Source organism: Lichtheimia ornata, assembly GCF_029851405.1.
Source record: "Lichtheimia ornata isolate CBS 291.66 chromosome Unknown scaffold00085, whole genome shotgun sequence".
NCBI lineage: Eukaryota > Fungi > Mucoromycota > Mucoromycetes > Mucorales > Lichtheimiaceae > Lichtheimia > Lichtheimia ornata.
Genome location: NW_026695405.1, coordinates 97,291 through 124,277, shown reverse-complemented (window position 1 = coordinate 124,277; position 26,987 = coordinate 97,291). Strand labels below are relative to the sequence as shown.

General features: G+C 43.8%; 10 protein-coding genes across 10 annotated transcripts; 7 read left to right on the top strand and 3 right to left on the bottom strand.

Moving 5' to 3' along the window:
- Positions 1 to 2,149: 2,149 nt before the first annotated feature.
- O0I10_011264 (uncharacterized protein) lies at positions 2,150 to 3,163 on the top strand (the record flags this gene model as incomplete). Its single annotated transcript, XM_058491234.1, has 3 exons — positions 2,150 to 2,365; positions 2,430 to 2,575; positions 2,635 to 3,163. The coding sequence occupies 3 exons, from the start codon at positions 2,150 to 2,152 to the stop codon at positions 3,161 to 3,163; spliced, it is 891 nt and encodes a 296-aa protein (XP_058338037.1).
- A 1,508-nt stretch (positions 3,164 to 4,671) lies between these two features.
- Positions 4,672 to 6,031, top strand: O0I10_011263 (uncharacterized protein; the record flags this gene model as incomplete). The annotated part of the gene is made up of 7 exons (XM_058491233.1): positions 4,672 to 4,695; positions 4,760 to 4,829; positions 4,898 to 4,949; positions 5,160 to 5,242; positions 5,310 to 5,558; positions 5,626 to 5,840; positions 5,903 to 6,031. 7 exons carry the CDS (start codon positions 4,672 to 4,674, stop codon positions 6,029 to 6,031), a joined length of 822 nt encoding a protein of 273 aa, XP_058338036.1.
- Positions 6,032 to 6,201: 170 nt separating this feature from the next.
- On the top strand, positions 6,202 to 8,124 carry O0I10_011262 (uncharacterized protein; the record flags this gene model as incomplete). The annotated part of the gene is made up of 7 exons (XM_058491232.1): positions 6,202 to 6,619; positions 6,672 to 6,768; positions 6,820 to 7,105; positions 7,174 to 7,401; positions 7,458 to 7,571; positions 7,633 to 7,722; positions 7,792 to 8,124. 7 exons carry the CDS (start codon positions 6,202 to 6,204, stop codon positions 8,122 to 8,124), a joined length of 1,566 nt encoding a protein of 521 aa, XP_058338035.1.
- Positions 8,125 to 8,191: 67 nt separating this feature from the next.
- Positions 8,192 to 9,591, top strand: O0I10_011261 (uncharacterized protein; the record flags this gene model as incomplete). Its single annotated transcript, XM_058491231.1, has 5 exons — positions 8,192 to 8,197; positions 8,259 to 8,346; positions 8,406 to 9,344; positions 9,402 to 9,440; positions 9,497 to 9,591. The coding sequence occupies 5 exons, from the start codon at positions 8,192 to 8,194 to the stop codon at positions 9,589 to 9,591; spliced, it is 1,167 nt and encodes a 388-aa protein (XP_058338034.1).
- Positions 9,592 to 10,308: 717 nt separating this feature from the next.
- On the top strand, positions 10,309 to 12,222 carry O0I10_011260 (uncharacterized protein; the record flags this gene model as incomplete). The annotated part of the gene is made up of 6 exons (XM_058491230.1): positions 10,309 to 10,563; positions 10,628 to 11,034; positions 11,104 to 11,233; positions 11,303 to 11,386; positions 11,448 to 11,555; positions 11,629 to 12,222. 6 exons carry the CDS (start codon positions 10,309 to 10,311, stop codon positions 12,220 to 12,222), a joined length of 1,578 nt encoding a protein of 525 aa, XP_058338033.1.
- A 1,710-nt stretch (positions 12,223 to 13,932) lies between these two features.
- On the top strand, positions 13,933 to 17,090 carry O0I10_011259 (uncharacterized protein; the record flags this gene model as incomplete). The annotated part of the gene is made up of 4 exons (XM_058491229.1): positions 13,933 to 14,053; positions 14,121 to 15,863; positions 15,942 to 16,895; positions 16,957 to 17,090. The coding sequence occupies 4 exons, from the start codon at positions 13,933 to 13,935 to the stop codon at positions 17,088 to 17,090; spliced, it is 2,952 nt and encodes a 983-aa protein (XP_058338032.1).
- Positions 17,091 to 17,366: 276 nt separating this feature from the next.
- Positions 17,367 to 18,679, bottom strand: O0I10_011258 (acyl-CoA thioesterase II; the record flags this gene model as incomplete). Its single annotated transcript, XM_058491228.1, has 5 exons — positions 17,367 to 17,565; positions 17,632 to 17,994; positions 18,076 to 18,302; positions 18,358 to 18,417; positions 18,476 to 18,679. 5 exons carry the CDS (start codon positions 18,677 to 18,679, stop codon positions 17,367 to 17,369), a joined length of 1,053 nt encoding a protein of 350 aa, XP_058338031.1.
- A 1,486-nt stretch (positions 18,680 to 20,165) lies between these two features.
- Positions 20,166 to 22,169, top strand: O0I10_011257 (uncharacterized protein; the record flags this gene model as incomplete). Its single annotated transcript, XM_058491227.1, has 7 exons — positions 20,166 to 20,196; positions 20,267 to 20,425; positions 20,490 to 20,810; positions 20,887 to 21,207; positions 21,278 to 21,845; positions 21,907 to 21,977; positions 22,048 to 22,169. The coding sequence occupies 7 exons, from the start codon at positions 20,166 to 20,168 to the stop codon at positions 22,167 to 22,169; spliced, it is 1,593 nt and encodes a 530-aa protein (XP_058338030.1).
- Positions 22,170 to 23,347: 1,178 nt separating this feature from the next.
- Positions 23,348 to 24,101, bottom strand: O0I10_011256 (uncharacterized protein; the record flags this gene model as incomplete). Its single annotated transcript, XM_058491226.1, has 4 exons — positions 23,348 to 23,692; positions 23,766 to 23,872; positions 23,932 to 23,996; positions 24,067 to 24,101. The coding sequence occupies 4 exons, from the start codon at positions 24,099 to 24,101 to the stop codon at positions 23,348 to 23,350; spliced, it is 552 nt and encodes a 183-aa protein (XP_058338029.1).
- Positions 24,102 to 24,732: 631 nt separating this feature from the next.
- Positions 24,733 to 25,761, bottom strand: O0I10_011255 (uncharacterized protein; the record flags this gene model as incomplete). The annotated part of the gene is made up of 2 exons (XM_058491225.1): positions 24,733 to 25,591; positions 25,646 to 25,761. The coding sequence occupies 2 exons, from the start codon at positions 25,759 to 25,761 to the stop codon at positions 24,733 to 24,735; spliced, it is 975 nt and encodes a 324-aa protein (XP_058338028.1).
- Positions 25,762 to 26,987: the final 1,226 nt, after the last annotated feature.

The following is a 26,987-nucleotide window of genomic DNA, read 5'->3' as shown; positions in this document are numbered from 1 at the left end:
AGCTCATCCAGCTGAAGGTTGCTTGTATTGTGGCGTAGTTGACGGCTGATATGGTGTCATCCAAACTAGACATCACGTTCTTAATGGGCCAAGGGAGCCAAACCAGACAATGTATCCACTTCCTTCCATCACATGCACCAAAGCATGGCATCATTCAGATCCATATCCATAAGAAATCGTATGTATTGAAGCAAGTTGCTACGCGTAAATAAAGCTGCTTCTATATGATGGCTATCTGCTGTTCACGTAAACAAGGCTGCAAGGCAAGTTGCTGCAAGTAAAGGACACTGTTTGAGACAACGGAGAAAGAACTTGCTAACGGCAACCGCTGTTACGATTGGTTGTGGCACAGAGGAGTGCAAGAGCGTGTGTTGTAGAAGAGCGACAAGAAGGCTGTGTACACGCCATGGCCTTGCCTTTCAGCAAAAGACAATCGGATCAAGGCAATTGTAGGATTGGCATGATGGGTTGAAGCAGGACAATCGTTCGCAGGTGGGATTGTAATTGAATGGGCCAGCAATTGGGAATGGGAGGAAGAGACAAGGTGGGAGTGGAAGAGCTGGAAAATTGAAGTAGGCTGACTTGTCAAACACTGCCCTACAAATCCAGGAACACTGTAAGCTAAATCTTGATTAGGGGGTTGCCCACCTCGATCGTGAAGCTTTCACACAATGTGCTATGAGTCATGCTGATCAACTTTGTATTAAAAAAGAACCAACACTTCATTATAAAACATTGAATGGGAAGGTGCAATGTGGGGTTGACTATGCAAGGCGACGTCTGCGCCGAATTACATGATTTATCGAAATAGGTATCATGCATTACCTTGGGATTCTCTATCTTGAAATTGAAACTTTGTCAGAAGGTTCGCTGGGACATGCTGATCACTTCCATTCATTTAAAATTATACACTTCGTGGTAAAAATTTTGAATGGGAGGGTACAAGGTGGAGGAGGGTGAACGGGGACATTGAGTAGGGTGTGCGGCCCATGGCCTCGAGGTTGCCCACTTCGCACTTGAAAACTTTCACACAAGATACTCTCGGGTATGGTGAACAACTTTGTGTTAATAAAGGCCCCATGGTTCAGTATGACAACTTTGGATAAGAGGATGCAAATGTAGGAGAGATTATGAATACAAGGGAAATCCCGTACACGTATCGTTCATTAATTGACATGCTTATTGTTCCAACGTTGTTCGTTTCGGATCAAGAAAGTTAAAGGATGGATATGATGGGCTGTAGTAGGAGCATCATTGACATGTAGCGAAGTGGGAAACACTTGTTGGGAACGGGGGGAAGAGGCTATGTAATAGCTAGCAATTTGATAGGGTATGCTTTGTTGCTCTGAACATTGTATGCTGCTCCACAGCAGTGATAGGACAAATATGGATTTGGTAAAGGTTGCAGGTTCCTGTAAAGATGAATACTATGGGATTGTAATGTGGTTGCATAAACACGTAAGACCACTACCCCATATCAGGTGGCGTTGAGCCATTCAAAAGTTGACGAGAGAAACGAGGAGCCCGGGTAGCTAATAGTATGTAGTTTGCTTATTAAGAAGACGACATGTCATTTTCCATGATAAGGAGGAGAAGGCATATCCAAACCACTGACTATAGCAATGTGAATGATGTCAATGAAAAAGAGTGCTGTTTCTGGGTCCGAGAAAGGATCAATTATTGCATGATTGATATGGTTACAGAAAAGGTTGATAGTGGGTTGCCTATTTTGAAACGCATGATCTGCCTCCCTCACGCCATCTTTTTCTTCTCAGCCCGATGTGTGGAACAAGTTGTTTCCAAGAAAACAAAGATTGATTCACATGCCACCATCTCAGATCAATGGAAAGATGATAGGGTACAACGGATGCTTTGACCGATGAATGAAGCTAAAGGGAAAAGCATGATATTTTTATTGCCAGGAACAAGGGGGGTGAGCAGCAGCATCATGTATATTATTATGAAATGGTTGATGGGGTGTCGGAGATCTACCAAGAACGTTCAAGGTGCTGTGTCCAGTACCGTGCGCTGAGTGTGGTTCGTTGTTCCCTGTCACAAGCGGAAAGCGGCGCGCACTTATATCGGTTCAGTCGGCCCCTTTTCTTCGTTCACTTTTTTTCTTCCTCATCTTCTTCCCGAGACTTGCACAATGAACGCGACCACGGTAGCAGTCGCACCTGAGAGCGGCATGCAGCAACTCAACTATATCGAAACTCTCTGGGAGTCCATGTACGAAGGCCGTAATCCACTCATTGTTACTGGCGTCTTTGCTTTCCTCATGCACGAGATTGTTTACTTTGGTCGATTCATCCCATTCCTCATTTGCGACTTTATTCCCTACTTTCAACGCTACAAGCTTCAACCTGTAAGTAAACCTTGTTGCTATGAGTATGTGAGGATAAAGGGATGTTGACGTTTTTGTAATATAGAATAAGGAAAATACTCAGGACGACTATTGGAACTGCACATGGAAGGTTCTCAAGGCCCATTTCATCTTTGAAGGTCCTCTCATCTTCTTTTTCCATCCTATGGCTACTATTCTTGGCATGAAGGTGGAAGCACCTTTCCCTGCTTGGTAAGCTTCTTGTTCTTGTGTGTGTCATGGTGGATTCATTCTCATGAAAATTTCTATAGGCAACAAATGGCTGTTGAGATTGCTATCTTTTTCATTTTCGAGGACTTTTATCATTATCACATGCATCGCTTCATGCATTGGCCACCATTCTACAAAAAGGTGCACAAGGTTCATCACGAATACGCTGCCCCCTTTGGTATCGCTGCTGAATACGCTCATCCTATCGAGACTATGATCTTGGGCTTCGGTACCGTGGGTGGTCCTCTTATCTACCATGCTGTCTCTTCTCTTGTTCTTAAGCTCGGCCCCGAGTGGGATCTTCATTTGGCTACTATGCTTGTGTGGATTGTCCTTCGTCTTTTCCAAGCTATTGATGCTCATTCGGGTTATGATTTCCCTTGGTCCCTTCACAACTGGATGCCTTTCTGGGCTGGTGCTGAACATCACGATTATCATCACCAGATGTTCGTTGGCAACTACGCATCTTCCTTCCGCTGGTGGGATTACCTCTTTGGCACCGATCAAAAGTACCGTGCTTATCGTAAGCGTCAAAAGGAGGAGCGTCTCAAGAAGCAAAAGGCCCAGTAAAAACGTATCAAAATTCCCATTTACATAGTCCTCTTTATTCATCCCATACTCATACTTGTCATCTCTTCCCCTCTTACCGCTACTTGTCTTATCCCCATCTCTTGTTGTTCTGTTTACGTAGCTTATCCTTTTAATTACGCAGCTAGTAGCTGTATTTAATTATCATTCTTTTATCAGTTTGTTCTACAAAGTATCTTGCACTATCTCTTTTTGTGTCTTCAATGAAGTAACATTTATTTGACGTCAAGGAAGAATATGCGTGTGCGGGGTTGTACACCGATATTAGTGTGGGCGTTGTGGTGGTAACTGATTTTAGGCTTGGATCAGATAACGCCAACTGATGATGCATTGCATGCATGTTGAACTTTTTTCCGATCCATCATGTTCATAACTCTCAAGACATTGTAGCATTCACCAAGTGTGTACACCAACATCCATTTCCTTCATTTCAAATCAACGTAGGCATGAAGTTGTGGCGCTCCAGTATTAGGAAGAAGAATGAATCCATCATCTTCGGGATATAGCCACCACTGGGTTTGGGCCGTACATAGCCTTTCTTCAAACATTCGAACGCTTGTGCTTGCTAAAACTTACGTTGGCTCTGCCAGGAAGGTAAAGCATCATACAAGCTGTCAAAATGAAAGGTCATGGGTTATAGAACTACTCCAGAGATGAGATACTACTTGTAGAAGGCTTGCATATGAAATAAAGTTGTGTGCAAGGATGTATGCATAAGGGTGGGATAAGGTATGTTGTGCTTGTCATACCTGAGATTTAGAGTTGGACATGCACGTGCCGCTAACAATAACGTACCATGGAGCAGACGAAATATGAGAATTTGTCATTCATTGTCGATAATCCAACATAATAATAATAGCACATGCTAGCACAGACAAAGAAATGAATGTTACTACTTTCTCACGTGCATGTGCATGTACACATCTTTTGGAGAATCAAGTGATTGGGCCACATGCGCAGTACCTTTTGTTACAGATGTTCTTTGTCTCGGATTTGTTGTGTGGTGTATGTGCGTGTAGGATGCATGCATCACACTACATGTTATAGCACTGATTCGATTACACGTTGACAAGGATGTCGTTTATCATGCAAGGAATGGCATGTAGTTTCAGCATACAATACAAAAAGGTGGTCTGATAGCAAATGTCATATGTAAAGGGAGGTACACAACAAATGGACGATCCATGATGCTATGACAATTTATCCCTCTTTGAAATAGAACCTGATACAGTTTCATCTTTGAATTTTCACATGTCTTTATTGTAATGTGTGTCGACAATCTCTTCTTGAATGACAAGTTTCCTATATGCGCGTGCTCACATGAACAAATCAGGTAATCTGGCAGCCAAGTTAAATAGGGATGCCGCCACCACCACCATCACCACCATCATCACCGGAAGCCAGCCAGCTGCCACACCCAAAAAGAGAGACGAGACACAAAATCTTACACTTTCTTTTTCCTCTCAGATATCTTCCATTCACTTGCTAATATGGTCACTTGGAACGAAATAACTGTAAGTCGTCTTAGAGCTTGACGCGTTTACCTTTGACCAACGATCGTCGTCGCTTGTGTTGTAGATTCCCGAGACCCCTTCTCCCAACTTTGTCATTGTCAAGAACATTTCATTGCAATCGTCGGAAAAGACAGGTACTACGAGAGGCCATTGTTTGTGGGTATTTGCATAAGACTCAATTTCATTCGCTATTGCTACGTAGTCAAGGAATTCTTTTTGTTCTGTGGCAAAATCAAGGACTTTGAGTTGAAGACGTAAGTATGCCTTTGTCATTTCTATTATCCTGCATGAACATGTGTGTGTGTGTGTGTGTGGGTTTGTGTGAAGCAAATGGATCTCGAAACAAGCAAGGGCAAGGCCGAGGAAAAAAACACACGTATCACGCGGATGGGGTTGTTGGGGGAAAAATCCCGATTTGGGGCGTTGATAATGCAGCAAGGGGATTAAGCATGTTTTGACAATAGAGATGATGATGGCACCCATCAAATCGCCCTGATCAACTTTGAACGAGAATCAGCTGCAAAGACTGCCGTACTTCTTAGCAATGGTAAATGGGGGGGGTGGATAACAATGGCATATGCTCGACGATGACTCATATGGATGCGTTATGATAGCATTGATCGATGATTCACACATTGCAGCTACACCCTACTTTGAAACTGCTAGCAGCAATGATGAAACGACGGGCGAGACTGAAACAGCCACGAGTCAGGAGACCAAGGCTAAATCTCGGATTGCAGCCGAGATCTTGGCCAATGGTTATTTGCTTCAGGATCACATTGTGGCCAAAGGCTTGGAATACGACAACAAGTATAGCTTGACATCTCGTTTCAATTCATATCTCTCCACCTTGCAGAACAATGGTAAGTGGGCATTGGATGTAGGAACGTCATACAACCATATTCATTCACACACACAACGCTCCTATAGTCAAGTCATTTGATGACAAGTATCGCATTTGGGATAAGGCCATGGAGTACAATGAAAAGTACAAGATCCAAGAAAAGGTTACCAATGTAGCCCAAGTCGCTCAATCCAAGGCCGAAGCTGCTTTACAAACACCCACTGGACAAAAAGTCAATGTGCTCGCTCACCAGACCTTGGCTCAAATTGCCGCTGTTCATTATGAAGCTAAGCGAATTCGGGCAAGTAGTAGTGTTGTGACAATGGAGAACAATAAGGATTGTTATCCTAACATCATTGATAGAGTGAAAAATTGGTAACCCAGATGAATCGCAATGGCACTGCTGCTCCAGCTGAACCCGCTACCACGACAACCACCGCTCCCACAAGCACCACGAGCGTTGAGCCTGCTACGGTTGAGCCTGCTGCCTAAAATACCAACTGTGTATGCTATATACCTTTCTTCATGACATCCGTATTGTGTGAATATACTCTTATTCCCTCACTCTCTCTCTCTCTCTCTCAATTCGATAATGTCGCGTACATCATCCGCTTGAAATAAATTAGCTCATGCAACATTGAGCTTGTTTGTCTTTATAAAAGATGTCCTTTATTCAGCCATTCCGAACTAAAGTTATCAAACAGGGCACCATATCAAAAACTATTCGAGGTCGTTCCTCTTCCGCGTCAACTTCTTTTCGACACTACTCGACTAAGCAGCTTGCAAAAGACTTTGCTCAAAGTGTCAACAACCGAAATGGCACCATCCAAGACGATCTGATCTTCGCCTTGTGCATGTTGAAACGACAACTCACATTCTCATCCTCGGTGTTTGTTTCGCATTGGCTAAAGCACCTCGATCAGTCCATCGATCCAACACCTCTTGTTGCCTTCTATCGCCTTGCGTCTCGATTGACAAGTATTCTATCACTATCGTGTTTACTTCAACAAGCCGACAGCGAGTGGGTCTGCTCCCAATGTTGTATGCTGTTGAAGGCACAGCAGATCGATGTTCTTGCAGGTAGGTGGTGGTTTTCATTGTACAAACCCACATGCTCAATGTACCTTTGTAGATTATCTGGAAGCGATGATGTCAATGGGTGATTCAATAGGCTTGATCTGGTTAAATCGACTATGCGCAAAAGATCGAAACGATTATTGCTCATGCAGGTACAAAGGGCTTCTAACTTCTTCTATGATGGTATATTGATCTCCTCATAGGCCTGTGCAATCGCCATCCATGTTGATCACATCTTTGCAAGTGCTACAAGACCCAAAAAAGATCCCAAGATTGCCGATGAACAAGCGACGTGATATCGTTATACAATTCATGCAACACGTGGAGGAGACACCCGATATCAGTGACTGGGGAGTAATGAAGAAGCGGTTGTGGCATGGTGCGATGCGATGGAAAGACGATTCATTATCACACCTTCTTGCGTCCTGGTATGCTGAATGCGGTTCTTTGGAATGGCCTCGATTATCCCTTCTGCTGTTGACACAAAAGGTAGTAAAATTTTCCTTCTCCTCGCATCGAATCGAGATCATGATGCATTGACAACATTTCCCAAATAGCCCACATTACCACTATTATTGATTTACATTGGAGCATGCCAGCAATTGCAACAAGCCTCTCACCTTGCTCGTGCAGCTGAACTATTGGGGAGCCTTGATACTTCTCTCCGCAACATCCTATCCCGTGGATTGCCTCGACAAGAATTCCAGATGCTGCTGATGCTGGTTCAAATTTGTCTATCCTATCTAAGTGAGCTACTGGGAATGAGTTATCAAGGATGGTTTCAGGTAACATGAGAGGAAGTCCTAGGTCTTTTTAAAGTATACTAATCTTGAAGGTTTAGCATAAATTCCTTGATCCCAAAACCACGTGCTTTGAAAACAACAAAGGAGCTTTCGATTCATTCATAACGCTATTGGAAGAGATGATACCCACTGAAATGCCAGCCATCTTACAGGTAAATGAGGGTGTCATTATGTTTATGAAAGGTCTAGAAGAATAATGCATTTGTGATACAGATCCAAGGTAAAGCAATGAACAATGCCAATCAACAAGGTCCTCCACGGCAATATGTTTCGATGGTAAAGACACGACTTATGGAACTTGGGGTATGTAGTATGTCGACAACAACGTCAATGATGGGAGCATTCATGATACTTATTAACACGCGTATCAAGGTGGATCATACGTTACGCCAATACCCATTATCATTACAACATCCGCTCCTGGATAGTCAAACACAAGAGATGGCAACAAGCAGCAGCAGCAGAAGCAGCAGCGTGGAAGACATTATTGAGCATGCGATGGATTTATTTGAACGTGATCAATGTATACCCAAAGACCTCTGGGAGAACGCTATCTTCAAGCCTCGGTGGTTCAAAATGACCTTCCTACCAGCTTTCATTGTCTATCCTCATCGTAAGCATACTCGAGATGGTTTGATAGCAGCCCTCCATGACAAGAAAAAGATACCTCCCAACACGTACAAAGAATATCTCCGTATGAAATAAATATCCCTTCTTCTTGATCATCCCAGCTTCATTTTCTCCCTTCCTAATTTGCTTACTTTGACATCTTATGACGGTATGTGCTTATGGTTAGCTTGCCACCTACGCGAATAAGAGTTGACGTTTGGGTACATTAGACGCACCAAGACCTACCACATTCCCATCCCCCTGATCAGCAACCGCCATTGGAGAATGAGATGCCCAATGAACCGCTTGAAAGTGAAGGTACCTACAAGAAGAAATAGTGTATCGCCCTGTGGAATAACACAATATCATTACCACAGTGCCATTGAAGCGTGGTCGAGGACGTCCTCGCAAGAATCCAATGCCCAAAGATGATGAAACAGCACCGGATGTTCCTGAACAGTCGAAACGACGCCGAGGACGACCACGTAAAGAATCCAAGACAGCTGAGATTCATGCAGCACAAGAGGAATCTTTGACAACCCACTCAGTTGCATCCAATCTTGAACCTAAGCGTGGTCGTGGTCGCCCAAGAAAGAAAGTGTCATCGCCAATAGCAAAGCCAAAACGTGGTCCAGGACGTCCTAGGAAGTATCCACGACCTGAAGACAATGATTCAGCAACACCACCTATCAAAAGGGGTCCTGGAAGACCAAGAAAGAATCCACTACCTGAAAATGAAGAATCAGCATCAACAACAGCACCCATTAAGCGAGGACGTGGTAGACCAAGAAAGCATCCACGACCTGACGATAATGATTCAGCAACACCACCTATCAAAAGGGGTCCTGGAAGACCAAGGAAGAACCCACTACCTGAGGATGGAGAATCAGCATCAACAACACCACCCATTAAGAGAGGACGTGGCAGACCAAGAAAGAACCCACTACCTGAGGATGGAGATTCAGCATCAACAACAACACCCATCAAAAGGGGTCGTGGCAGACCAAGAAAGCACCCAATACCAGAGGATCAAGAATCAGCATCAACAACACCTATCAAAAGGGGTCGTGGTAGACCAAGAAAGCATCCACGACCAGATGATTTGGACAATGAGCAGCCGCCTATCAAACGAGGTCGTGGTAGACCAAGAAAGCATCCACTACCTGAGAATGTGGAAACATCAGCAGCAAATGAGCATCCGCCTATCAAACGAGAACTTGGTAGACCAAGAGAGGATCCACTACCAGATGACCATGTCGACATCAAGGCTGAGTCATCCGACAAAGTAGATACACCCACCTCATTAATTGAAGAAGGTATGTATTGATTGTTTGCAAATGACAATGGATGATCTAACAACCGTACTCATCAAGAGCATCAAGAGTATTCTCCTCCTAATCAAGCTGCAGCAGGTATTGCGCTTTCTTTTTCTCGTCCGTTCATGTACGCTTTGAATGACTAACACCAGTAAAAGATCATCCAGGGGAATCATCGCAAGCAAACGAAACAACCAACAATGAAACGAGTAAGCATCTTATCGACGCATTATGTAGCAAGAATTAATTTGATTCCATATTAGGCGACACCCAGGCGAAATGCAAGGTGGAGGACAGCGGCGGCTGCATCATATCCTGATTTTACTCATTTACCTTCATGTACAATGAAAATTGCATCCTCTTGTGTACACGTATACTCTTTATTGCTATACTCAAAATAAAACCAACATTTGCAATGATATATCCATCAAGCGAAAGGCAAACCTATAACTGCTGTTTATTTTAAAAGCAATCCCAAATCATGCAGCATGGTGATTTTTGACTGCACTAGCATGACGTTTGCTATAATGAAGGATATGATGGCAAAGGATAATATGGAAAGTGAAGAGCAACGATGGGCATACCATGGCAACCTGAAACGTTAACACAAAAAGCATTATCGATACAAGCGAACGAGGATGGCTCAACATCCCACTTGGATACATACAATCATTCAAGCCCATGCTTCTAAAACACAAATTTGCATCATACTTTTATAAGCAATGCGAGTAATATAGATATATGGATGTTTATTGTTGCTATGGTGATTGCAAGCGTATATCGATTGGTCATCTCAATAAGGTCCATTGACCACAAAATGGGAAAGTCAAATGCTGTCATGATCTCCGGTTGCCATGTCAAAATGTCCGCCGCTGCAATTTGACCAAAGGTCTGGGCAACCGCTGCTGCTGGGCTGATTCTCTTGTCCTTTTCCTTCCGCACAACACAACACAACACACACACCATGGATGCAGCTACTGCTCCACCTCCACCATTGGCGGACGACAATGCCATCTTCCTTAATTCGACCGTCAATTCCGTCTATGAGCTGATCGTTGCTATTCCGGGCTCTCATCTCATCCTCACCTACGTCAAGAATGCCTACCAAGACGATCCTTTCCGTATCATTTTGGAACTCTTTTTGGTTTTCTTTGCATTGAAGTATATGCTTTCAAAAAAGTATAAGCCTCAGGATAATGCCGTCAAGTTGACTGAAAAGGTAAAGCAAAAGAAAAGCAAGTAGAATGATGATGACGATGATATTGACGTTGACCTTGTCATAGGAAATTGACGATTTAGTTGAAGAATGGAAACCAGAACCACTTGTACCCCCACTCAGCTCGCTCGATAAGCTCAACTTGGAGAAAGCACCTTTGATTATTGGTGGTCAATCTGCTAAACCCAAGGTGGCTGGTCATGCTAAACCATTGATGAATCTCGCTTCGACCAACTATTTGGAATTGCAATCATCCGAACGTATCCGTCAAAAAGCCATTGATACTTTGAAGGTCTATGGTGTTGGTTCGTGTGGTCCCCCAGGCTTTTATGGTACTATCGATGTCCATATGGATTTGGAACGTGATCTTGCCAAATTCTTGGGTACAGAACAAGCCATCATTTATGCTCAAGGTTTCTCTACTGTCTCTTCGGTCATTCCTGCATTCTCCAAGCGTGGTGATTTACTCGTTGTGTAAGTGATTGGAAAATTTGGTCATAGGCTAATACACACACACTCATACATGGATTGTTTTTTCCTTAGTGATGATGGTGTTTCATTCTCAGTGCAAAAGGGTGCCCAAATCTCTCGTTCGAATGTCCGATACTTTAAGCACAATGACATGCAAGACTTGGAACGTGTTCTCGATGATATCCGTGTCGATGATTTGGTGGTGAGTAATGCTTTTTTTGCAATGTCAATTAGGAAGGCCCTTACTCACATCATGCTTTGTATATAATAGCACAAGCGTAAATTGACTCGCCGCTTTATCGTGACCGAAGGTCTCTTTGCCAATCATGGTGACATTGCTCCTCTTCCCAAGTTGGTATGTACTCGTGACACTTTGCGTCGCATGGCATGGATATGTATATTAACCCTACTTATAGATTGAACTCAAGCGTAAATTCAAGTATCGATTGATTTTGGATGAATCGCAATCATTTGGTGTGCTTGGTAGCCGTGGTGCTGGTTTGACGGATCTTTACAATATCGATGTAAGTTTGTATTAAGGTACATGTGTATGATGAAGGTAACTCATCCCATTGTTGTTGTTGCTGCTGTTGCTAGGCCAAGGAAGTGGATATGATTGTTGGATCCATGTCGAATGCTCTTTGTGCTTCGGGTGGTTTTTGTGCTGGCAATGAACAAGTGGTGGATCATCAACGTCTTTCGGGTCTTGCCTACTGTTTCTCGGCATCCATTCCTGCAATGCTTGCCGTCTCAGCTTCTGAAGGTCTCAAATATATCCAAGAGAATCCACAAATGTTGCGTGACCTTACCGATCGTGCACGTGCCTTCCGTCAAACTTTGACGCACAAGTCACTCGAGAACTTGATTGAGATGAGCAGCCCTGATTTGCACTCGCCAGCACCCTTTTTCCATATTCGCATCAACCCCACTTTCCTCAAATCGCGTAGCAGAGATGGCCATGAATTCTCCCGTGAAGATGAGGAGCGTTTGTTACAAGATGTCGTTGATGAATGTGCTGCTCAAGGTGTTTTGCTTACTCGCGCAAAGTATGTGTATGAGCAAGAACGCAATTGCCCACGTCCCAGTATCAAGGTCTATGTCACCATTGGCCTTTCCAAAAAGGAGAATGACAAGGCAGCTGGTGTCGTCAAGTCTGGCATCGTCAAGGTCTTTGGCAAGTGGAAAAAGTAATACACCCCATCCATCTATTCTATTGTTGTTGTTGTGTTTTCTCTCTCGTTGTACCAGTTATCTCTCTTTTTTCTTTCTAATATTATTTCATCGACTTTTGTCTAATATGCCTTCAATTGGAGAAATGGACATTGCATGCAGCTTGGTTGAATGTCAAACCCTGATGTGATGGAAATTGACTTTTATGGAAGACCACATCATCTGGGCAATGTTGACCACATATAAACGTGATCGGATAAGCTTTTCCGAAGGCTTAAATGATAACCCGATCTTAGTGTGCCATGAACGGCATCACATGCATACATTACATGCATTACATAGAGTGATATGGGTATATACAATATGGATGCTGAGTGGCTGGCGGGGATGATAAGATGCATTTAGTCAAAAGAAAAGGATGCTAATTAAATGCCCATATGCCTGGTACAGCTATGATCATGGTTTACGGTGTCGCATGAAACAGCCGGTTGGTGGTGATCGACCAGTAGTGTTACGTATATCAATCGGGAAAGGGCATGTTTCATTCATTTCCAAAAACATCACACAAAGATGCAAGGCCCAAAACCAGTATGAATGAGCGTGATCAGGAACGATACATATCTAGGCAACGGATGGGAGAGATTTTCACACCGGGAGACTGGATAAAAGGAAAATTAAAAATGGCTCACTTTTGAAGCTAAAGTAGAATTCTGTAACATCCAAGCAGCAAGGGTCTTTATTCAACCTGCATAACACATACGCAAGCATACTACGTCAATGCGCTATTTTCCATGGTAACGAAACTTGAGCAACTTCTTGGCAAAGCATCGGTGTAACAGTAGGTAGCAACAAGCCCGTTTGTGTTGCATATTGACGCCACTTTTACATGACCAAACATGGCGGGGTACGTAGTAGGATGGCTTGTAAGATACAATGATGTTGTGTGTGTGTGAATACTTTTTGCCCCCCCCCCTTTACGCCCCCTTTAAATGTTCTCCAAAGAGTAATACTATAATGAAAAAGAAGGGTGTGGTATATGTGGCGATGATGATGATCATCCCTAAATAAGCCCAGTGTGACCCTATGTATATAGGCATTCCAATTGTCCTGATTTAAATAGTTCAAAACAAGGTCTGACCGCCCCGTTGGTGGGTTTATCATTCGTCATTGTACGACTTGGACCCAGTATGCTGCAAATAATAACGACCCTGTTGTTGTCCCCGCTCTCCAGGGTGAAGCAACAACCAAGAGTGCTATGTATTGCCCATTGGTTCCCTATGCGTGATGCAAGGTGCAGATGCAATGTGTGATGTGCGTATGTGTGTATTGTGGTATGGAGAGTGAGAGAGATGAATGTAATGCATGCATGATCTTGTTGTATAAAATACACATCTCCTATATATTGCTGTCATCTCCTTCTCCTCTTCCTCCTCCGCCGCCGCCACTACCGCTCAATCATCCTTTATATTCCGCAAGCGGACGAAGAGCTTCTCGTGTTTCTTTTTCTATCAGAAATCTCTGTATACCTTTACTGCGACTGGTTCAGTGTGTGATTCTCGTGTAAGTGAGAGTAGATATATATGCCGACATCTCTTGTGTGTCATCAACTTTTGACACGAATATTATAAAGTAGACAAGGCAATCACAAGTACACACACCTCTTTTCTTTGCTTCTCCTTTCCCACACACAATCACAACCTCTTCCTCCTTTCTCCCTCCTCCCCCCATTTAATGTTTAAACCCCCTCGAAAGACTCTTCAAAAGTCACTTGATACGCTTCTCGACAATGCGCCAGAATATGTAGCAGATGTTTATTTCGATTATCCAGAGGGAAAACTATGGGCTCATAGAGGTGAGTTTCAAGGAACACAGGGGACACCTTCATGGGGAGGTGACTAATGAAGAGCTTTATGCATCAGCCATTCTACTTGCACGAGTGCCAATGAGCTTCCAGCAACGCATGTCACTCAATGATAAGACGACCACGATCGACATTGCTGCCTTGATTCCTTACAGCATGTGCCAGACGTTGTTGCGATATTGGTACACTGCCAATTTTCATGCTGAACGTTCTTCTGAATCACCAATGATTGGATCGATGGTATCGAGTGGATCGACGTTTTCAGCAGCGAGTACCAAGACGAGTGTATCATCCATGATTACTGATGAGATGGATTCTATACGATCTACTGCGACAATGGCGGTACGGACCGAGATTGAACAATTGGAGAAGCAACTTGGATGTGAACTACTTTCAACAATCACTGGCGACGATACAACAAGGAGCGACTTTGATCAATTGGTTTGCGACCTCGAAAGGATGCGTGTAGATCAATTGGCAAGTGATGTCCATGTTACTCTCTTTACACCCACAACAACAACGAGTGTTCCTTCTCCACCACCACCAACACCAACATCGCCCACAAGACGCAACACGTGCTTTTCTTCAACAGGAAAAGAAATCCCGTCAATTTTATTTACTCACAGTGATCCATCACCTTCATCACCCACACCACCATCGAATGATCAACAACAACAAAGGACATCGTTCCCTGCACATCGTTTCATGTTGGCAGCTCAATCACCTTATTTTTATGCCATGTTTTGTACTCAATTTCGTGAATCATCCAGCTCAACGGTGCATTTACCAGGCGACTTGTTTTCACCGGCTATTGCAGAGGCAACATTGAGATTCTTTTATACGGATTCGCTCAAAGTGCCAGATCTTCCCAATGTACTTCCACCAGGACGACAACGATTGGCACAAAAAAAGTACGCTTTACGTATCTTGCAACAAATGTTCCCAGCAGGCGATTATTTGGGCCACGGCGACACATTGTGCGAGGCTGCCTTGTATGAAATGGATTTGTTGTGTCACGGGTTCAAGTGTGTTTGCGCTGATTGTGCTGCATTGTTACCATCGATGTTATGGTTTGCTGACAAGAATGCTGCTACCATGCCAACATTACGATCCACCTTGATTGCTCTTTATTCCGACCCAATCCATGCTTTGGCCCCATTATGGTCACAACAGCCTTTTGCCATTTTGGTGGGTGCATTGGCATTGACAGATGAATCACTCGCTGAGCAAGCCCTCTTGACATTGTTCACCAATACCACCACCCATCATGATTCGGGATTAAGCACGTTAGTGGATGAGTTGCGAAAACACACCTTGGAAAATGTCACCAAGCACAATGCAATTCATGTGCTCCATTCGTTGCATTTATGTTTATCCAAGCTACGTGGCTCCAATCCTTTTCCAACATGGTCATCGCCCGTCTTGGATATCCTCAATCCCATTGTCCATCATACGGTTGAGATGGTTGCCTCCAACTTTGACTTTTATTGTGTCGAGTACCCCATTTTACTTTCATGTGTGGATGGCATTGGTCATGGCTTTTCTGTGGACTTTTTGGAATTCCTTCTCAACCGTGTATTGACTGAGAGCATACGCGATACCAATGCTGGTATCCTTTATCAAGGCATTGTGCGTGATTTGATTGGTCGTCAAGAAATGGTCCAAAACCTTGCAGTGGATGGGGTCTTGGTAGATGCCAGGAAACGATGCGCTGAATATTTGGCTCGTCGATGGGTCCAAGTCAAAGCCCAAAAAGGATTTAGCCGTGTGGAAAAGGAAGTAATGCGACATCTGTCAGAAGGTAAGTTGTAAGCTAAGCTAAGCTAAAATGGGCGATTGCGCCAAGAAATAGGGATACAGTAGCTGACCACAAGAATAGATATTGGGGTTCCTTATCGCGCCTTGACTAAACCAATCGAGTCCGATTTTACTGCCATGTTTAGCTTCAAGTCAAAACCGGGTAAAGTCAAATCCAAACCATTGGATGACGGCACAAATCGCTCAAGCAGCAGCAACAGCAACCGTTCACGCCGCTTATCGCTGAGTGGGTTACGAAGACAACATTCCAACAGCACACTCAAATCGTCACATGATGATCTCAAGCAGCTGACTCGCACACGTTCACTTTCCAATGATATGGTTCCTTCACGTCCCGTCATTTCGGATACTCTCAGTGCTGAAAGCATCAACAAGTTGTCTGAAAAAGGTTTATCGTCACAGCCCTTGATTCGTCTCTTGTCGCTTGAAAGTGAAGCACGTCGTCAACGTCAAGAAGGAGGAGGATCATCATCATCATCATCATCACCCTCCTCCCATTCACATCATTCACGTTCTCAATCATTGCCTACTTGCTTGGCAGATGCATTGCTTCCACTCGACTTGCCTATCATCCACCATCAAAACACCAAGGCATCATCATCTGATAACAACTCAGCATCCAAAAGTGCTACTTCAAATGATACACCTGGATCACCCACCTCACCTCGTCCTTCAAGGCTCAAATTTGAATTGCCCACTACCCCTCTGCGTGCCAAAGCGCCTATGCAAAAACCATTCTTGGCTCCTTCTGCTGCACCTAATGAACACAGCCATGGCAAACATCGTCGTAATGGGAGTCGTCGTGCTCGTTCGCCGCATAAATCAAGGTGGGGCTTTGGTGGTGGAAGCAGTGATATCAGCGATGATGACGAATTGATCACCATGGTGACACCGGTAATTGGTGCCAAGGTCGAATTGTTGCGTCGTCCATTACCAACGCTGGGTATGATCAAGTTTGTTGGCAATGTCAATTTTGCCAAGGGTATCTGGGTTGGTGTAGAACTCGAGAGTCGATGTAAGTGTGTTGTTTCTTTTCTTAGTCAACTTTTATGGTATGTACTTATCTACTCTATTAGTGGGCACAAACGATGGCCAAGTTGAAGGTGTGCGTTATTTCCGTACCGATCCACAACGTGGTGTATTTGTCAAGATTGACGACTTTAAAGTGATTTCTTTACCCAATAACGATGGTGCGCCTTTGACCGTCTAATTCTGTATACCACCAGTTTTTATCCATTCCTTATGTACTATAATGCTAGGCCCCTTTCCATTTCTTGTATGCCCCCCTTCCCAGTATGTTGTATGTAATACCTCATTGTTTTGGACCATTTCGTGTATTGGTTCATGGTGTTTATACAAAAAAATCTAATCGAGTAGTATCTAAATCAATCATGACGATGAAGGAATAATGGTTGTATACATATGCATAATAAGGAAATGAGATAATGATGAAAAAGCGGCATGTGGTAGGAGGAGAAAAAAAACTCTACAACTTGCTATTATCCTTATTGAGATCCTTAGCATCCTGTTGCTGCTTCAAACGACGTTGCTGTTCCCGCTCAGATAACCGAACAATGCCTTCTTGAGCTGTAGTAGCTACCAATGTACCATCTTGTCGGAAGAGACGACCAAACACGACACCACGACCATCACTTGTACGAGGGCTATGCATTTCATACAACAACCTATCCAACAGGATCACATCAATCACTTGTTCTTCACGTTGCCATGGATACTGTAGTACTACTTACCACTCATCGGCACGAACGGGAGCGTGGAACCACATGGAATGATCGAGACTTGCCATCATACCAATGGCACGTGATGCAAGGCCATTCGCCATGGCAGCGGTACCAATGAAGGCGCTATCGGAAGCATAGGCAACGACACAATGGTGCAAGCGAGGGTCATTGTCAAGTGTGCCACGTGTCTTGAACCAACGATGTTGTGTTTGCTTGGCTGGAAGACGACCCGAGAGTGCCTCTTTTTCAGAGACTTGGTATACGTTGCGATAATCCATGGGCATCGTTTCCTCCAAACGTGTCTCCAAGTAATCACGATATTTGGGTGGCAACTCGTTGTTTTCCAATGTCTTGAGCATGCGTTCATATTCACTGTAGGTAATGAGGATGATGATTACTACAACTCACATTCTCACACCCTTTCCATCCATCATGATCCATCCTACTACTTACGAAGGCAACGTCTCGGGTGGAGGGACACTGGGCATCTCAGCTTGATGTTCAAGAGTGATGGCTGTACCAGGTTTGGCAAAGCTGAAGCTGGCAACAAAGATAGCCTTGCCACGTTGTGTAGCTGTCAAGAATCGAGTTGCAAAGGATCGACCATCTCGCAAACGCTGTACTTGATAGATCACTGGGTATTCAACATTGCCGGGAAGGATAAAGTAGTTGTGCAATGACTAATAGATATCAATAGCCATTCTCGGTAGAGAGAGAGTGTATGTATACGCTTACATGAACATGGAACTCCTCGGGAACAGTATTATAAGCAGCACGCAAAGCTTGAGCAACAATCTACGCATGGATCGGATCAGTCAAATGCAACCCTTGAATTGGCATAAACGAGGTTTACCTGTCCACCGAAAACGCCTCGAGCACCAGGTGGTAACCATAGTTCCTTGCTCATGTACAAGTTGGTGTCGATTTCTTGGACATTGACGGCTTCGGCAATGTTCTTTGCGTAGTCAACGTCATCGCTACCAGGTGCAAGCGTAGTTTCCGCTTTTGGGACCTTTTGGTCAAAAGATACAACGGGAGGGAAAGTTTTGAATGGCATAGGTAAAAAGAGATAAAGATGACTTGAGAGGAGGAGGAAAGGAGAGAGAGAAAGATATATACCAGCTCCAGATCGATCCTGCAAAAGAGCTATCTTTTTTACCCCGCTGCTGCTGTTGGTAATTTGGGATGACACAGCTCATATTCACAGCATTACCAAATACTGCAGTCGTAGGTGTCAGACACAACCCAACCGATAAGGGGCATTTATGATTGCTTAATAGCTTATCTTTCTTTGTGTCAGTATCAAGATCTATTTCTTGTGGTGGCTACATCTATTACCTTCATAATAAAAGATCATCATTTACATCATGTAACACGCTTTGATATGGATCGACTTTTATTTTGTGACGGAATCGGAGCGATTGGCAGGACTAATAGCGATGCGCTCGGGTAAACTCTCGCATGGTCAATCACTCAGCAACAATAGGCGACATGAACGGGATCCAAGTTTATCCCCCACCCCCTTTCTCTCTCTCTCTTACAAGTTACATGTCACGCGCTCAAATCCAATGCTGTGGTTGACAGCTTGTTTTGGCATCTGTCTCTTGTTATGACAAATAAAGGGCTGACGTGCATCCTATCGAGATAAACAAGGTTGATTGTTTTGCTGCTGTGATATCCACGTGCTTATCGTACGGGATGTACGATTTTGACGTTCCTTGTTCCCGCATGATCTATTTTCCTTTTCTTCTTTACAAGAGGAACATAGACACCTTTTTGAATAAAGGTGGCTGATTGATTAGTGATGCTGTTGGCATGTCTTTGAATGGCGGTGTTATTCTTTTTCGATAAGGGGGCTGGATGCTACGGAGCACCATGAATGAGGGAAATGAATTTTTCATCTGTTAGCATTGACGCGACAGCATCCATAGTTGCACTATGTATCCATCCCGCTTATCCTCAGGTACAACATTTGACTATATACGGTGTGCATCCCGCCGGGAGCTTTTTGAGAATACAAGGCATCATCCATTTACATACCCGGCCAATTGCAAGGGTTTATGTACCTTATATATATACATGTATACAACCTAGATCTCTAAAAAGTAAAATGCCCGGTGATGGTGGTAGATGGCAAATCAAAATGTTTCTATCTACAACAACATCGACATCTAGAACTATGTATGGCGATGATCTCGGGTAGTTTCCCTTTCCGGGGAAGTAGAGTAAAGTATAATAATGACCCCGCTCTATGATAGAGTAGAGATGAGGAGGAAGTGTGGTGGGTGGGTGGGGTGTCAAAAGAGAAAGCTAATCTCGGATTCGCTCATTCTTATTAATGCTGTCTCCGTGCCCAATCTTGGGAAAATAGTTGGTAAGGTCGGGAAACACTGGGAGCGAAGGGAGGCACTGACATTTGAAATCAGATGAAGGATTGCTCCGAGTGAAAAAAAACATATACAGAGCCCACCATTGTCCGCCATCCTCCCTTTCTTCCCTTCCCTTTATCCCATTACTACTACCACTCTTCCCTCTTTATTACTATGCAAGCGGCTCCTCGTTTGATCCGAGCAGGTAAATAACATGGATACGGAAGGGGAGAAAAAAAAAGAACACAATGTCTCATTCGGAAATCTTCCTTCAGGATCACGTTTCGGCGTTCGTCATGCGCGTCCCATGATGGCTACTCAGATTCGTCTCAACAGTACATCGGCAGCACCCAAAAAGTCGTTTTCGAAATGGGCAATGACGAAGGCTATTGTAAAGTATGGTTTGGTTGGTAGCGTTGCTTATGGTATTTATGGTACGTATATATGTGATACGAGATAAGGGTGGTGGGTGGATCATAAGATTGACGATGTGATTAGCCATGTATGAACAACGTCATCCTGAACCACAACAAGAATTGGATCCTTCGAAAAAGACGATTGTGGTCTTGGGCAGTGGATGGGCTTCAACCTCGTTCCTCAAGGCTATCGACACGACCCATTACAACGTCGTGGTTGTGTCTCCCCGCAACTACTTTTTGTTCACCCCGCTGTTACCCAGTTGCACTGTTGGCACCATCGATGTGCGATCCCTGGTTGAACCCGTACGTTTCATTACTCGTCACAAGGCAAGAGAAGTCAAGGTCTATGAAGCTGAATGTACCAATGTGGATCCCGAGCGAAAGATGCTTACTATCAAGGGTAAATAGAACAAGGTTCTTCCATGCATGCATGTGTGTGTCTGTAATACTGACTCGATGCTATTGTGTAACCATAGATAGCTCAGAGGTCAAGGGTGCATCGGCCGAAAGTGAGATTCCTTACGACTACCTTGTCGTTGGCATTGGTGCCCAAAATGCTACCTTTGGCATTAAGGGCGTGGAGGAATATGGTTGTTTCTTGAAGGAAGTGTGGGATGCTCAAAAGATTCGTTCCAAATTGATGGATTGTATTGAAACCGCCGCCTTCCCTGGTCAATCTCCTGAAGAAGTGGATCGTTTATTACACATGGTTGTTGTCGGTGGTGGTCCTACCGGTGTTGAATATGCTGCCGAATTGCACGACTTTTTGGTGGATGATTTGTCTTCATGGTATCCTGGTAAGTAGTAGCGTGTTGTGATGATGAAACATAGGTTGCCACGTTACTAACCCATGTAATCTACATATAGAACTTGCCGGCAAGATTAAGATTACTCTCGTCGAGGCACTTCCCAATGTATTGCCAGCTTTCTCCAAGCAATTGATTGATTACACAGAGTCCACATTCAAGGAGCAAAACATCTCATTGCACACCAAGACCATGGTCAAGGAAGTACATGAAAAGGACATTGTTGTCAAGCGCCCTGATGGTAGCCTTGATACGATCCCTTACGGCTTGTTGGTGTGGGCTACTGGCAACACAGCTCGTCCCCTTGTACGGAATTTGATGGCCAAGTATCCCGAAGTGCAAAACATTCGTCGTGGTTTGGCCGTGGATGATTGGTTACGCATGAAGGGTCCTGAAGACATTTTTGCTTTGGGTGATGCTAGTGCAACTCACTATGCCCCTACTGCTCAAGTGGCTGCTCAACAGGGCAAATACCTTGCACGTGTGTTCTCCATGCTCGCAAATCAAGAAGTGTTGGAACAAGAAATCAAGGAAGCTGCTACTCCTGAGGAACGTGCAAAGAAGGAACGTAAGCTTGCCAAGGCCAAGGATATCAAGCCTTTCGAATACACTCATCAAGGATCTTTATGGTAAGCTGAAGAGAAGGATGTGATGTGCATTAGCTAAATACATATGGTTTGGTGGGTGTAGTTACATTGGCTCTGATAAGGCCATTGCTGATTTGCCTTTTGGCCCTGGTAATGTCGCTTCTGGCGGTGTTGGTAAGTTTTGTGGGATTTGATTTTTGGGGTGGATGTGATCCTAAACATGGCCGTTTCCCATTTATTGTAGCCACCTATGCTTTCTGGCGCTCTGCATACATCTCCAACCTTTTCTCCTCCCGTAATCGTACACTTGTCATTACCGATTGGTTGAAAAAGACCATCCTTGGTCGTGACATTTCTAGAGAGTAGACTTCATGTTGTTTAATATGTTCCTGGTTTTCCATTCATATCATTTGCTTTTTCATCATCATTTTCATATCCTACACTAGACACAATATATATACGCAATGCGCTTTCAAACATACTATTGGCTGATACGCAATCATTGTTTGACGTGGTTTTATGCTTCATAAATGATCGCGTGCCGTAATGTCAACCCCATGGGGGATGATTTATGGTGACAGGGAAAATTTATGCGTGTGCACTACCAATGACTTCCAACTTTTCTAAAACGATTACTCACAACGCACGACGTCGTTTAGCACGCCCACCATACTGATACAAACAAGGACATTGCCCCCCCTTTCCCAACGCATCCCATTCTTCCATCCTATCACCCTCTGGTCGCTTACAGCGTCAAAGCTCAAGCTATCGTTGTTTCATTGTGATCCTGCTTTCATTGTTATCGTTGTTATTGTGGTATTTGGCTCTTTTATTTGTTAAGGTAAAATTGAATGGTTGTAGCTACTACGACTCTCATGGGGTGGTAGTATAGCGGCTTCCTTGGGAGATGTGACAAAACAAAGCATGGATCGAGAAGAACGCCATCACAACAATGTACGATGCAACATAATATCATCGATCCTACAGAAGGGCTTGCTTACACTTTAACAGCCAGTACATCAAAGGCGAGTAAAAGACACACAATCCGAGGAGGAAGGAGACACATAGGACGAGGATGAAATCTCAAGATCCAGCGATCATTGTACATGCTATCCTTTCGTACACTAAATGAACGAATGTGGTTGTCACATGTTCCCAAATCTCCAACATAACAACGTGTTACCCTTCAACCAGTTGACAGACGATCAGCACGAAAATAAAATTGTCGAATAAAGCAAAATAGACACATTGTTGATACAACAAGGGATAATAAGAGTAGAAGGAAGAGAGCAGAACAGGGATAAAGTGGTGTGATGAGTGATCTGCTAGAAAAATCGATAGAGAAAGGAATCAAACAGGGAGAAGGGTGGGATCTTTTTTTAAACTGTGCACAAGGTGTTTTTGACTATATACATTTCGAATGGGATTGTGGTGTGGTTGATGTAGTAGTAGTGGTGGTGGTTGAATGACAAATGTTGAGTGAGCGGGATGATCATGGCGACGACAAAGGTGTGGATGATGTGTGAGTGTGTGTGTTGCAATGGTTACTGATGTTGTGGATAATAAAAAGGCAATCGACCACCCGCTTGTTTTTCTCGAATCATCTGAAGAATGTGGCGCATACCCTTGCGAGCTTTCGATGCATTGGCAGCAAAACTGCTCTGTCCAAATAATTCGATTTTGCTTGCGAGTCCCCATCCAAAACGAGATACAATGCGTGCTTCTGATTTACAAGAGGTTGACCATTCACCATTGGGTTTGAAGATTTGTGTCTCGACAACTTGCATAATACGAACATGGTTCAAGTTCTTGGTGCGTGTCACCATCGTCATATTCTTGGGATCCACTTCTGATTCCTCAATCACAAACGCCTCCGAGTTTTTCAGAAACTAACATTGATGAATGACCCTTTGTGTGAGAAAAGACGTTGGTTGTCAAGGAAGGAAAGAAAAAACAACTTACATGTTTGGGAAACCATTTGGGCAGCTTGCCTTTCTTCAAAACAAGCCGAGTTGTTCGTAATACACCCTTCTCGTCCACATAACGATCCAATACATCCACCGCTAGCACTATATAAAAGAGATAAGTATCAAGACGCACGTTTGAAGGACACAATGTGGATACCTACCATGAGAAGCAAATGGATTGGGATATCGTAGCCAGAATGCATAGGTCACATTTTGCCATGGGTGGCTGTACAAGAACAACAACACGCGTAAGAGAGCTGGGTAAAAGCATGAACGGCAAGACAGTGAGCACTTACTCATAATTGAAAGTATGCTGGTAGAATTTGACCATGGTCCGATTGCAAAAAACCAAACAAGTTTGTGTGTAGTGCGGGGAAGAAAGGCGACACCCAAATTGTTTATCCTTGACGGCCTATAACAGCGGCGGGCTTGAAACCAAAAACTATCACACCATTGGATCATGGCAACACATGTGTCATTCTATTTCCCTTTCTCTTTCAACGCCATCCACCCCATTGGAGATAGATGATCCCACCATAGATGATTCAATCAGACCATTCTTTTCAATAAACAAGCATTCACTCCCCTCATTTTTATACAACGAAAACAAAACGAGCCCACCCAAGAGATATTTGACCGAGGAAAAGAAGTTTATCCGTAACCGTGATTTAGTTGGTGAACTTGGTGGATTGGTTATCCACAATGCTTGCAGCTATTACATGCTTGGATATCATCTCGGTTACATAATTCGGCCGCTATCCCGCGCATGTAGGGTGCAACCTATCTTTTGTCACGTGCTATCAGAGCCATGGGTGCCACAATCCTATGCTTGTGTTACGCTTGCATCAGAACAAGGTTTGCAATGCTTTTTATTGCTACCACTATGTACTCTTTTTCTGATACAATGAATATGAACAATGAGACATGATAAGCTAGGGTATACGACAAGAAGGTAAGGTCATTTAATCATCATCATCATCGTCATCGTCGTCATCATGATGGTGATGGTGCTTCTTTTTCTTCTTGTCGTGGCTATCATCGTCATCATCATCGTCGTCATGGTGATGGTGCTTCTTTTTCTTGTCATGGTGATCGTCATCATCATCATCGTCGTCGTCGTCATGGTGATGATGTTTCTTTTTCTTCTTGTCGTGGTGTTTGTGGTGGTGATGCTTCTTTTTCTTGTCATCGTCGTCGTCGTCATCATCGTCATCGTTGTCGTCGTCGTCTGAAGATGAAGAGCTTACTCCTTTGGCCTTTCCCTTTAAGACAGCCCACTTTTGGACCTTGCCGGTAATGTAATCCTTGACTTCGCAATCCTTCTTTTCGACATGCACTTTTTCTGGTAATGCCTTGTCGAGTTGTTTGTATGCTGAATATTGAAGCACAAAGAAATCGAGCTGGCAGTCTTCAAAGCTCCAGCCTTCATCGTCAACACGTACACAGCCATTGTGGACTTTGCCATCAGGAAGTTTGGTACCATCAAGTTGCTTGATATAGAGCGTGGTACCTGCATCGAGATCATTGGCAGCGACACTGACCCAAGGATCAAGCTTGATATCATCATCAGAGCCAATACCATAAGGATCCTTTTTACGGTCGACCTTCATAAACTCGTCTTTGCCATCGTCCAAATTCACCATGTCACCATCCTCGAGCAAGCCGGTGCCTTCCATTTGGAACTTTTTAAACGTAGCCTTGGATACCTTGGCAATCACCTTGCCGCTCTTGGTCTTGAGTTTTTTGGTTTTGGGACCTGATAGCTTGACCGAATCACCATCATTGGTCATATCGGTGTCTCCTTCTTTAGGGATCCAATACCTGTGAATGATGTTAGTGAGTGATCCGATTTGTGATGCATAATCGGCTACTTACTGTGTGAGCTTGGCATGCTTGTAACAGCTCTTGAGACCTCGCTTTTGGAGTGGCACAGCCAACACCATAGTAGATGCCATGATCAACAGGCCAAGAATATACACTTTGAGCATCATAATGAAACAGAAATGAATGTAATGGGTGGGGGTTGATGATACAATGAAGAGAGTCCTGCTCACAAGTACGTGTGTATGAATGTGTGTGTATGTATGTGTGCCTGACACAAGGATTGAGAAAGAATGGAAAGGGTTGTGTGTGTGTTGTAGAAAGATGTGGGATGACAGCTGTTGCCATCCCGAGGATAGGCCTTATATACACATTCAAGCATTGATCATCGCTACCCAATTGAAATGCATCTCAGCTCATTGTTCATTTGCATGCATTGATGCAAGTCAAAGAGAAAGAGAGAGAGAAAGAATGTATAGATCATATTGCTTCTCTCCTTACTGCTGTCCCCTATTTTGTGATTTATTATTACAAGCAGGCTTGTAAGGTACATGAATTATTGCGAGGACTCTCACTTTGACAGGAGAGGGGATCCCTGTCTTTTGACCTTTGGAATATAGAGTTTGTGTGTGTGTGGGTGGATACATTTTCTTTGTTGCGCGAGCTGTGCATGATGACATTGGGTGTTGCAGATTATTGGCGGCGCTTATAATGAAAATCTTCTTGTCTCTTATCCAGTGAAACCCCCTTGATGCAAGCCACACCTTGTGTTCAGGAACCAAAAGATTGATTGTCGGTTTTCGGATACAAACCGATAAGGGGCTTGCTGATAAAAGGAATAAGGAGGTGTGCTTGTGTGCGTATGTAAAGGGATAATTAGTAACGACAAGAGGAGTAAAAAAGTCGATTGTATACTACTACAAGTCGTCTTTGTTGTTGCACCATTCATGCATTCGCGTCGCATGTACACCATTGCACGTCATCTTTGGTGTATCATACGCCTTGTTGCCCCCACACATATAGCAAGAGCTTCTCTTTGATCGATGAGAAAAATCAATTCCCGTGATCAAGCAGGCGTCATTGAGTATCACTTGTTCATCATCGGGACAAGCAAACCCACCCACTCACCAGCTCCTTTTTGAGATTAACATCACTTGGTTGTGTATTCCCATCTTCTCCTACTTTGCCACCCTATCCTTTTTAGTTATTACGCAATCGCCTTTCATATGACAAAAGTGTACCCGTGCTACTGCTGCTGCAATCACATCATATGCCATACCGCCCAAAAAAACCAACGTTGATGCTGCTATGGCTGTGATCAGCATTATGCGTATCCACCATGCAGCAGACGTTTGCGTGTGTGTGTGTGAGAAAGTTTATCTCGACCATGAACCCA